This window comes from Trichosurus vulpecula, chromosome 6 (assembly GCF_011100635.1).
Source record: "Trichosurus vulpecula isolate mTriVul1 chromosome 6, mTriVul1.pri, whole genome shotgun sequence".
Lineage (NCBI taxonomy): Eukaryota > Metazoa > Chordata > Mammalia > Diprotodontia > Phalangeridae > Trichosurus > Trichosurus vulpecula.
The window spans coordinates 30,901,578-30,914,115 of record NC_050578.1 but is presented as its reverse complement, the minus strand read 5'-3'; the positions used below and the strand labels follow the sequence as shown (position 1 = coordinate 30,914,115).

Below are 12,538 nucleotides of genomic sequence, written 5' to 3'. Positions count from 1 at the left end.
AAGGCAAAGAGGACAATTCACATTTTATCCTATTGGCAATAGGCAGCCAATGGAATTTATTGAGTAGAGGATTGCACTGAAAGAAAATTACTTTGGTAGCTGCTTAGAAGGTAGATTGGAACAGGGGAGGGACTTGAGGCAGAGAAATCAATTAGGAGGCTACTGTGGTAGTCCATATAACAGGTGATGGGGAGCTGAACTAATATGGTGGTTATGTGAGTAAAGAGAAAGGATCAAATATGGGAAACACCATGGAAGTAGGAACAGAAAGATTTAGCAACTAATTGAAGAATTGGGGTGAGGGAAAGTGAGGAGTGGAGAACAGTACCTAAGTTATAAACCTGAAAAACCAGAAGAATGGTGATATCTTCTAAAGAAAGAGGGAAGTCTAGTAGGAAAAAAAATGGATTTCTGAGGGGAAAGATAATAAATTCTGGTTTAGACGTGATGAGTTTGAGATACCTGCTAGACATCTAGTTTTTATTGTCCAGGAGGCAGTTGGTGATGCAGAAGGGAAGCTGAAGGGGGTGACTAAAGTTGGATAAATAAATTTGTGAGTAATTTGCACAGTGAGGGAATTTTTAAACCCATTAGAGTTGATAAGGCACAAAGGGAGAATATGCAAAGAGAGGAGAAAATAGGGTACAGAGCAGAGCCTTAGAGGGACACCCACAATTAGGGCATGTAATGTCATTGACAAGTCATCAAAAGAGACTGAGAAGGAGCTATCAAGGATGTAGGAGGAAAACCAGGAGGGGGTAGCATCATGAAAACCCAGAGAAAAGAGGGTGGTCAACAGTGTTATGAAGTAGAGAGGATGAGGATCAAGAAAACAAGATGATCATTTTTAAAAAGGAGCATTGATAACTTTGGAGAGAGTAGTTTCAGTTGATTAATGAGGTCAGAAGGCAGATTGCAGAAGATTTGAAGGGAGTCCATTGAAGAAGTAAAGGCAAAAAGAATGGACAACTTTTTAGAAATTTGTTTTGTTTTATTTTTAAGGCCATTGGTAGACACCGATTAATGTGGATGACCCATGAGGTCCCTTCAATTATTAGGCCCTTTGCCATTAATGAAGATTGCAGCACCTGGACTGGCCAATATTTACATAATTTTATTCGTCACTAAATGATTAAGAAAGTGGGTGTGGTTACAAAGGATGCACTTATAATTCAGATCATTTATACCCAACTGTGCTATACTATTCAATTTTTTTCTTCCCCCAATGGAAGAAAGAGCCTATATTCTATGAGAATCAAATACAAATATAATGATCTGATATACATTTCTGTGTCTGTAAGCACCACTAAGGGTCATAGTTGTTGGACTTAAGAATAATAAAAACCTATTAATTACACATGAGCCTGTACATGTACATATTTCTGTCCTGGTGATGATACCTGAAAAGAAGATATTTTAAGGGACTCTGCTAAAGGCAAAATAATCTCCTATTTCGTCTTCAGGAAAATTTTTTGATATGCTTTTTTTCTCTCTTGTCCAAAGCTATGATTCCATTGGCATAGGGAAACGCCTGATGGAAACTTCTTATGATGCAGTTTCAATTTGCCTATAGCTTACAGTCAAATGACTTGCACATGGTACCACAGCTGTCCAGAAGAACTTGAACCTGTATTCCTGAGTCCAAAGCTTCTATCCCCCTGGCCAGTATCTTATACTGTCTGTTCCTTGATTCCATCAATAATTTAAGAAAAACAAAGTTTTTCTAATAAAATATGGAGGTCCAAAATTCTATGGCAAAGATTGAAACTTATCATGGAATACAATGCCGTACCAATTATTGATAAATAATATACTGTTCACATTGTTTCTGGGTACTAGGTCCAAAGCAAAAGTGTAGAGACCTTCCAAAAAATACACAAGCTACCCAAGGTTTCGAAGATTTATCAAAATGACCATCTCTAAGTACTAGATGTTAAGAGAGAATCTCAGAACGAAATCCATAAGCTATGCATCCCATCCCCGCACCCCCAATCTGGTACCCACATTTTATCTCAGGTTAATTTCTGGTTTATCATTCTTGAATTCTTTTAACTTAAAATAAAGCAGTTTGGAGCAGTGGACAGAGCACTGTGCCTGGATTTAGAAAGACATGAGTTCATATCTGGCTTCAGACACTAGTTGCATGATCCTGGACAAGTCATGTAACCCATATCCCTCTCAGTTTCCTCAACTATAAAATGGAGATAAATATTAGCAATTATCTCTCAAGGTTGTTTCAAGGATTCCAAGAGATAATATTTGTAAAGCCCTTATCACAATGCCTGGCATAGAATAGGGACTATATAAATGCTTCTTTCCTCCATCCCTTCCTTCTCCCCCTCCCTTCCTACGTTCCCCCTTACATTCCCTCCCTTCCTCCTGACTTGCATTAAATAAAAGTACTTGAGGAATCCATTGGCAGGGTATGATGAAAACTCTACCATTTCCATGCAATAACTGTTGTTCACAGCATTTCTGGTCTTGATGAACTCGATTCAGTTTGCTTCTGGAGAAGTGGCAGCTTAATTCTGGCTAATTCATTGCATTTTTGCATGAGATTATCCCATGTGCAGCAATGAGATGTAACTTCCTTCTCATGTGATGTTATATCCTTAAGAATGCTGCCTGTGTTCTACTAGCCTCAGGAGAATGTTCTTTATCTCTCAGGCTGATGGGTCTGACTTGACCCTTCAGAAATCACAGATAGTTTGAGGTATTTCAGGAATGGTCTGAGGGTAAAGCTTTTCTTTGTCAGTCAAGGTTTGTGGTTGGGTAAGTCAAGATGATAACTAATAATGTTAAATATAAAATACCTATTATTCTGTTAGCTAGGACAGGCATGAGGTTATGTTTGGCATTCACAGAAGCAACATGTCCTGTTGGGTAGACTGACTGGTTTTAGGATCAAGAAGACCTAGGTTCAAATCCAACTTCTGATGCTTGCTAGCTATGGGACTCCAGCACATGGGACCCTATGGGACCTATGCAACTACCTAGGGAGATTATATTAGCAGCTGGTAGAGCGATCCCACACTAGAAATTCAGTGCGTTATTTCTTCTCATTAGCAAGCCTTCTATCTAATATCTTGGTGAAGTTGAAACAAGACTGGTTTTGAGGTAAGAAGATCTGGGTTTGAATATTGGCTCTAGTATTACTGTCTATATCATCCTGATTCAACTGCTCTCAGCCTAAATTTCTTCATTTCTAAAAAGGAGTTAAATAATATTTTCTCTACAGGCCCTTCCAAATCAGTTGAGCTCATGTTTTGTAAAGTAGGTCTGATATTAAAAGACATGTGTTTGGTGATTTCCATATTCATATTGCTAATTTTCTACTCTTTCAGGCTAACTGAAAAAGTTTATTAAATTGAGAAGAATATTTAAACTTATTAAACTATGGACCAAAATTTTCTGAGAATACTTTTGTCTTGGCAAAAAGGAAATGCTCTGTTGTTTCCATTGCAAATTAGTGACTCCTCTTGTTTGTCTCCTGTCAGGATTTATTTCTTTTTTCAAACTTGGCTAATGTTTTTAATATTTTACGTATTTATCTTTACAAGAATTAATCATCTCTATCTCACTATATTTCCCCAATTGTACAACAAAATAAAATCTTTCATAACAAACATGCATAGTCTAGCCACACAAATCCCTAAATCGGCCATGCCCAAAAATGTATGTGTCATCCTGGATTTTCAGCCTATTACCTCTCTGGCTAGACTTGGGTGGCATGATTTATTTTTAATCATCTGGACTTGTGGTTTATCAAGATTTACTTCTTATACAGTTATATGAGATTCAATTAACCTATATAGACAAGTCTTTATTCCTGTATGTGGGATTTCTCATGCTGTTCATGAAGGAATCCAATTTTGTACATGAATGTGGTGATCAAGGAAAAAACATGGTGTTGGAGGTGTGTTAATTTCAATTTACAAATTTACAAATTGCAATTAAAATTTACAAATTAAAATTAAAAATCTAGGGACAGTTTGGATTATATATTTTTTTTGATAGAAACACGGTTCAATTATTTTCTGCTGAATATATTGCTATGATAAAATGTGTTAGTGTGATATAGTAGAAAGAACACTTCCTGGGACTCAGAGGACCCAAGTTTTAGTTCTAGAACTGATACCTCATTAACTTAACTATTGATTTCTCCGGATCTTAGCTTCCTCATCTATAAAATGGCTGATCTCTAAAGATATTTTAATCTCTAACGTTCCATGATGTTAATTTAACATAGGTCATTTTAACTGATAAGAAAATTCTTTAGTCATTGCTTTTCAAGGTACAATAGTATACTTATCTATAATTAAGAACATGATGCACAAAAAAGAAAAAGGCTAAGATCGTATTGATTTCAAACTTAATTTTTTTCTCTGATTACATAGCATAACTTTTGATGGGCAGCTAGGTGGCACAGTTAAAAGAGTGCCAGATTTGGAGTCAGGAAGACTCATTTTCTTGAGTTCAAATCTGGCGTCAGACATTTACTGTGTGACCCTGGTTAAGTCACTTAACACTATTTGCCTTAGTTTCCTCCTCTATAAAATGAGCCGGAGAAGGAAATGGCAAACTGCTCCAGTATCTTTGCCAAAAAAAAAAAAAAAAACCCAACCCAAATAAGGGTTATAAATAGTTCAACACAACTGAAACAAGTTTTTGAACAACTTGAACATTTTTGAAGTATCGTTCACACGGTTACCTAGGAATATATTATCCAGACTCTCTTGCTGCCTATCGTTTGGAAATTATACTGATAATCAGTTACTATGCTGTAAAGTGGACAGGTGAAAAAATTAAAAGACGGAATTCAGATAAGTCTGTTTTGCTGCGCATTAGCTCCGGTCTCAAAGTTAACTATGGAACTCATGTCTAAAAGGAGGGTTACAAATTCTGTATCAATACGAATTATTATTTCTGTCTCCCGTATCTGGGGAAATGGAATTTTCTGTGGTTTTGGGAAGGTGGGAGATGGGGGATATGTGAAGTGACAGACGAAAATGCTAATGACATCTTGGTTGGTGATTGTCACTCTGTTCTCTGCCCTGGTTAGACCGTAGCAGAGGTATTGTATACAGATCTGAGGGCTATAATTCAGGAGGGACATTGATAAACCGTAAAGCATCCAGAGGCAGGCAACAAGCATGATGAAGGGGCCTTGAGTATATGCCATCTGACGGTTGGAGGAGCTAGGGTGATTTAGCCTTTAGAGAAGAAAAGCCTCAGGGGTAACACGAGAGCAATCTTTAAGTATTCGAAAGGATGTCATATAGAAGAGAATTAGATTTGTTCTCTTTGGCTCCAGAAGCAGACTGGGATCAATGATTGGTAGCTGCAAAGTGGTAAGTTTAGGCCCAATGTCAGGGACAACTTCCTAACAATTAGAGCTGCCTTAAAGTGGAAGGACATGCCCTGAGAGGGTTTTCCCTTGTTGGAGGTCTTCAGAGAGTGGATGGGTGGCCACTTGTCAGGTATGTTATATTGGGGATTTTTTTTTTCTGATACTAGTTGGACTACGTATCATCTGAGATCCATTACAACTTCATGATTGTGTAAAATACCTAAGAAATTATGGTTCTGTTTCGATGTGCATGTTGAAAAGTTAAATGTGTTTTATTGTTCTCTGCATTCTGCCTTTTTGAGTTTCCAAAGGAAAACAATCTTTAGACCTTGGCCAAAAAAAAGACCTTCTGCAAGAGCTGAATGATGACTGCAGATGTCTAAATGATTTCTCACCGTATCTCCTCCTTTATTCAGCGAATAGACAGGATTTTGTCAATAAATTAGAGTAATATTCTTGACTAGATGAGAGATTGCTTTTTAAATGTTGTCAGGTTTCTATTTTTCAAACAGTGACTACATTGTGGATTATTGAGTTAAACTGTGCATTACAAACACAAGACTTACAAAGGGAAAATATATGGTGATAAAATAGTATAAGCCTTTATTTTTAAACACGTGACTTCCCTTTAGGAAGGTACATTTTTATAATTAAGGTGAATATTTTCTTTTTTTGTTCCATGATTTTGATAATTTCCTTTTCAATAAAATTTATTTCGTGAACTCAGAAAAGCTAATGTAGTTTTTTCATTTCGTAAGCTTCATAGAAATCATTCTGTTTTTACAGGCCTCTTTGTATCAGACCTCCTTAGACCGAAGCCTGGAAAGGCCCGCTAGGTAAGAAGTAATTGCCTTTGCAGTGACACATTCAACATAGTTTTTCTTTCTTTCTTGAGCACTTAAAAGAGTAATTAGAAGGGGACATCTCCTCTTCCACCCCCGTCTTGGTCATATTTGAATCGCTTGAACTCATGGCAAGATTCTGCATTTCGTTGGCGTGGTAATGGATCTTCTGAGAAAAAATGAGGACCTGCTTTCTAACCTCCTTCTGTACTCAGAAGAACCAAGATCCAGATCTCCATTGCTGGGAGTAACATTTCCAATAAAAATCTTTAGTCACTTATTTGGAAACATCTGCCCCCTATAAATATATAATAATTAATAGTCTGTTCATACTATGGAAAGTAGTCATTTTAAAATTGGTAAAAATGAGGCCCAGATAGTCAAAGTGAGCCATCGTCCACTATCATTATAGTAGGTGTCCTCCAATGCAATCTCTTCGTTTTAAAGATAAGGAGACAGAGACCCAATGATATTAAGAGACTTGCCCAAGGTCTCATGGGTAGCAAATAAGAGAACTGACATTTGAATTCAGCTCTTCTGTCTTTAAATTCAGCATCATTTCCATTGCAATGCCCTGCTGGATAAATTATTGGTCATTTAGGTTTTCACATGGATATTTGGGGATTACAGTAATGTAGCCTTGGTCCTTAGGACTAAGTTTAGTTCCTTCAAAAGCTAGAATTAATATCTTGACTTCCCTAAACAAAATCATGGTACAGGCAAAATTGGTCATCCTTTTTGATTTTCCCCTTCATTTTCCCTCTGCTCTATCCTATTCTCCCAGGTTAGGATAAGGGGTCTTTCCAGTCAAGGAAAGACATGTTTTGATAACTCATTCACATCAAAGTGTTTGATTTAATGCACTACTAAGAAATACCAAGAGTCTTCCCATTTTAAAATAAGATCACAGAGAGAGGGAAATGTTTAACACAAATGAATAAATTGCTTAAGAGTTAGGATTTCAAACTTGGAGGTGGGATTATTACTTAGACTTTTAGATAACTACCTATTTGACCTATACATAAGGCCAGCATATTAGCTTCAGGTTTTCAAAAAGTGCTCATTTTGAACTGGATGTGATTCTCCCCCCACCCCCTTTTTTTGGTCTTTTCTCTTAGCTCTGCAAGTATAGCTGGTGACTACAGAAAAAGGAGGAAGAGTGAGCCTGCAGTGGGTCATCCCCGAAGTGTGGGTGATCAGAATGCAAACAGAGTCAGCCCAACCCAAGCAGATCTCCCAGGTCCAAGCACTACCCTTACAAAATCATTCACTGGCTCTTCTCCTTCTTCCCCATCAAGAGCAAAAGGTAAGAGAACAATTCTTTGGCAAACTACATTATTTGCTGATTTCACTGCATAGTTCTTGGTGAAAATAAGTACCGAAGTGGTGATGGCTTTTGTCTCTGTAGCTAATCAAATACAACCTTGAGAATGAAATGTCTTGTGTTAAGTTTTAAAAGAAGAAGAGGCTTCTTATCTAGGTTATTTCCTGCTGATAAAACATCAACTATTGAAAGGGATTTTCCTGCCTGCATAATGTCTATTAAACATTTTAAGACTATCATATCTATTTAATGAACAAGCTCAAAGTACTGTGTGATTTATTAATGGTCTATTAATAAAATAATGTTGTATTCCCATTTTTTGGAAACATTTTTGAAGATTCCTATAATTTCTAAGATTATCCTTATGTATAGTTGGGAAATAAGAGTGGAAGCCTCCCTAAAATTACTACCAGGCACAAATCCTCTCAAATTTTCAAATTTTTGGTAATTATAAAATCTAGGGCAACCTACTAGAAGGTTTTAAAACAATTAGTTGAAATCCTTGAAGTTGATCTACTTGTTGCAAATACACAGTGGCATGTTTTTAAAGATGGCATCAAATTTTTGATAAATATCCTGCTTTTAAAAATGCTCAGTTTCAAAATTCAGTCTCAGTGTTCACATTTTCTCTGGTTCCCAACTCTCTCCCTGTAATCTCAGCAAACTTTGCATCCAGGGAGATACATTCATTCTTTCAAGTCACTAGGAGACCATTTTGTCTGTTATTGCTACCATTACTGAAATAGTCCCCAGGGAAATAGAGCAGTGAAAAGACCTCCCTAAATACCCAATTTACTGCTGTGATGGGATTTTAGCACTGGAGAGCAGTACAGAGGTTGAGGCTCTGTAACTTAGTCTAGATCCCCAGGGCTAAATCAGAAAGGTAGAGGTTTTTCACACTTGTGAAGGAATATGAATATGAATGTGAAGGGCTGAATAAGCCCTAGCCAAAATGGTTGTAAGAAAAACAGAGGTGGATTCTGCTACACGGTAAATATCAACCCCTGGTTTTTTAGTTGGAGGACGACGATGAGCCGTTGTGGTAGTAGTCCAAGTAACTCCTAGGCATGGTCCTCCTAAGAGAACTGGGAATCACCAGCCAACAGCGCTGAGGATCATAATTCTACAGCTGAAACAGACCTTGAAAGCTGTTTTTTTTAAAGTCTAAGTCACATGTATTTGCTTATGAACAGTATTGACCAACAGATACTAGGATCATACAAAAGTATAAAGTACAATTTGATCATCACTGTGTATTAGCTTCTTTTGCATACATAGTCAAGTCTAGATCCGACATCCCCTCATTTGGTAAACCTTCATACAACATGAAGAAAATTCTCAATACATATTGACATTTGTCTTAGCTATAGCCAACACGACCCAGTCATATCAAATCTCCAAGGTTACATCTTAGACCACCATATCCAAAAACCAGGCTACTTTTGGTTCATTCCCTCAAGGTTATAAAGAAATAAATTTTTTCTCTAAGAGATATAAATTTGTCATATGTATCACTAGAGGCAAGTGATGCTACCATGCTCAGGAAGACAAAAGTCAACAAAGTAACAATTAGCAGACAGCATTTTTTTTTTTTTTGCAGAGGAAGAAACAGTTGTAGAACTTGTGCAGTCACATAGGCAGTTAAGTTGCAAAGCTTGAATTCACACCCAAATCCAGGGGTATTTGTTTCACAGTTACTGGGAAATTACTTGGACACATTATCTTATAATTTGTTGCTATACCCTGTCCTTCGTCAATGTGATTGATCCTAAAGAGGACAATTCCAAATTCTTTGAGTTGAATTTTAAGTAATATTTAACTCTCCTTAGTTTTCAATTACAAGCTAGATTCAATCCCATATCTTCCTAAGCCTATTAAGTGCATGCTACTGTTTTTGAATGTTAACTTTCTAACATTTGGCTTTATATTAAAATGGGTCATAATAATGGTTAATACCAGTTACTCATAACTGCTTAATCTGCTGGTATAAATTCAAGTTTACAGACCTGCAGTCTTTTATACAGACTGTCAATCTTTCATATAATTGCCTTGCCCTGCTCTCAGTTTAATAGACACTGATGTTTTTCACATAATGCATTTAGGAAAAGAGACAGACTTTAATTTTTCATTACCATAGATGGAATTGATTTAACAGTCACTGATTCTTTTTTTACTGTTTTGTTAATTTTGTTGAATACATTTTAATAGATGAGAAGGCTAATTAATAACAGTTCTTTAGCTTGTTATGATTAGCACGTAAACTATCTGTATGTAGTCTCTAGGTTTAACTACACTAACTTAAACTATCTTGCTTAAACTATCTATGTACTGTTTTCTAGCTTTAACTACACTAACTGCTTGCTTTGTTCTTTGCTTTCTGATACTTACTGACCCAATCTCTTCTCTTTGGGAACCTGTTAACTGCCGGAAATCTTTCTCTTCTGCCGGGCTGCTCTTTGGATTAAAAGGTGGGGATATTAGCAAAGCATGTCCATCCCTTTACAATTATTCAGGGCACAACCACCACAACTCAAGTGAGTTAGATTACTGCAGCACATACAGGCAGCATTTGGATGTGCCAAATGATTCAAAGCGCACCATCAACTTCAAGAATGGTTGGCAGATGACACGGCAAAATGCCGAGATCTGGAGCAGCACAGAAGAAGCAGTTTCACCCAAACTGAAGTCCCGCAGCTGTGATGATCTTCTAAATGAGGACCACGATGGTTTCCCTGACCCACAGACCAAGTCAGAAAGTCTGGGCTCTCTGTTATGTGAGGAGGACTCCAAAGACAGCTGCCCACTGACATGGGCCTCCCCATATATCCCTGAGAACCGTACTAATGGCAGGTCGAGAATCCGGCATAAGTCAGCACATGATGCCCCTGGGTTCTTGAAAATGTACAGGAAAATGCACCGCATTAACCGCAAAGAGTTGATGAAGTCAGAGGTGATTTGTTCTGTAAAGTCCAGGATATTACAGTATGAAAAGGAACAACACAAGGGCATGCTGCGTGGGTGGAGCCAGTCCTCAACCGAGGAAGTGCCAAGGGACATGGTGCCCACACGCATTTCTGAATTTGAGAAGCTAATTCAAAAGTCAAAGTCCATGCCAAATCTGGGGGATGAAATGTTGTCTGCTGTTACCTTAGAACTGCCTCAGAATGGATTGTGTCCAAAGCGCCGGTTTTCCATTGAATCATTATTGGAGGAAGAAAACCAAGGGAGACATGTCAATCAGGTTAACGCTCAAAGCTATAAGCCTAGAACCCTGGTGCCAATTCACATTGAAGTGACCAGTGATGAACCACCACGATCTCATATGGAGTTCTCAGACAGTGACCAAGATGGAATGGTCTCTGATGTCAGTGACTTTGTTCATGTAGAAGGCTCATCCTTCTGCAGTGAGAGTGACTTTGATCATTTTTCCTTTACATCCTCGGAGAGTTTCTATGGCTCCAATCATCACCACCATCACCACCACCACCATCACCACCACCACCGGCACCTCATCAGCTCCTGCAAGGGACGATGCCCTGCCTCTTACACACGATTTACCACCATGTTGAAACATGAAAGGGCAAAGCAGGAGAATGCTGAAGATTCTAGGCGACAGGAAATAGACTCTGGCCTCTCTAAGTTAGCCTTCCTAGTAAGCCCGGTGCCTTTCCGGAGGAAAAAAAGTGCTGCTCCCAAAAAACAGACTGAAAAGACAAAATCCAAATCATCTGTGTTTGATGCTCTGGACTCCGCCCTCAAGGATATATGTGATCAAATTAAAGCTGAAAAGAGAAGGGGAAGTTTGCCTGACAATAGCATATTACACAGACTTATCAATGAGCTGCTTCCAGACATTCCCGAAAGGAATTCATCACTTAAGGCTCTGAGAAAGAGTCCCATGCACCAGCCTTTTCCTCCCCTGCCTCAAGATGGTGCTGCCCATTATCTACCCTACCAGAATGATTGTGGACGATTACCTCCTAGTGCCTCTTTTCAAGACATGGATACAACTAACAACAACCACCAGGACAATGATAGTGCCCTGTGTTTCCAAGGTGGATTTTTTTTCCTTTTTTTATCTTGTCTTGTGATTGAGGCAGCTACCTTTTAGTTCTGTCACTTTCTGTTTCTTCTTTCCATTTCATTCATTCTAACTACTGATAACCATCCATGGGGGAAAAAATGATGACAAGCTGAAGCTTGTGGGAAGACGACTCATTCATTGAACACCTGACATTTGTCTGTCATTTTGGACCTTTATGTGTATTGCTAAAAGTAAGTGTCAAGGCAGGCAAACGTAGTAATTCCATCTTTGAAGCAAAGCCCATCACAGAGCCCACTGTTAGGAGTGTGGCAATTTGGGAATTGCCATTCAGCAAGTACAAGAAAATCTTTTGCCAAATTTAAAAGAATATTGCCACAGAGGAATGATTTATTTAAATAACAGTCTTTGAGAGTCTGGAAAGTCAGGGACTATCAAAGGATTTTATTATCAATACAATCCATTTAGTACAACAGCAAAAAATATTAAACTATCAGCGCTAGGTAGAGTAAGATAAAAAATGAGAAGCCCAGCTTTTATGGAGCATAAATATAGTATGAGGATAAGGTATGAATACAAACAGCTATTTTATATGTAAATGCATGTTAGAATATATGCAGATATTATACTGAATAACAGGTAGTCATGCTAGAAAGTGAGAAGTACAGGAAAGGACAATGGCGAGGAAGGGGAGATGGAAAAGGGAATAGTCTAGTTTGGGGAATGAGGAGAGAAAGGGACATTGCAGTTGAGTTTAAATGAGGAAGAGGATTTCACTGGGTGAAGATGTTAAGGGAGCCTGTTATAGGCATAAGGAACAGTCCATGTCAATGCATGGAGCTTGGACAAGGCAGGATGAAATCAACGATTGACTACTAATCTTATTTGGTGGAATGAAAATTGTTCAAAGGGGAGTAGTATGAAATGAAGCTTGAAAGTCACCTTGAAGACAGATTGTGAAGGGCTTTGAATGTTAAAAT

At 38.0% G+C, this 12,538-nt stretch overlaps 1 protein-coding gene across 5 annotated transcripts in view; it reads left to right on the top strand.

Moving 5' to 3' along the window:
- SORBS2 (sorbin and SH3 domain containing 2) overlaps positions 1–12,538 on the top strand; it is a 288,776-nt gene that overhangs the window by 219,408 nt on the left and 56,830 nt on the right. For 3 of the 5 annotated variants that reach the window (XM_036764815.1, XM_036764816.1, XM_036764813.1), the window contains 2 exons: positions 6,137–6,186; positions 7,311–7,498. In XM_036764815.1, the coding sequence (XP_036620710.1) occupies positions 6,137–6,186; positions 7,311–7,498 (238 nt within the window). Of the gene's footprint in view, positions 1–6,136; positions 6,187–7,310; positions 7,499–9,984; positions 11,572–12,538 lie in introns of all 5 variants that reach the window. The other 2 variants (XM_036764812.1, XM_036764814.1) reach the window with 1 other exon arrangement.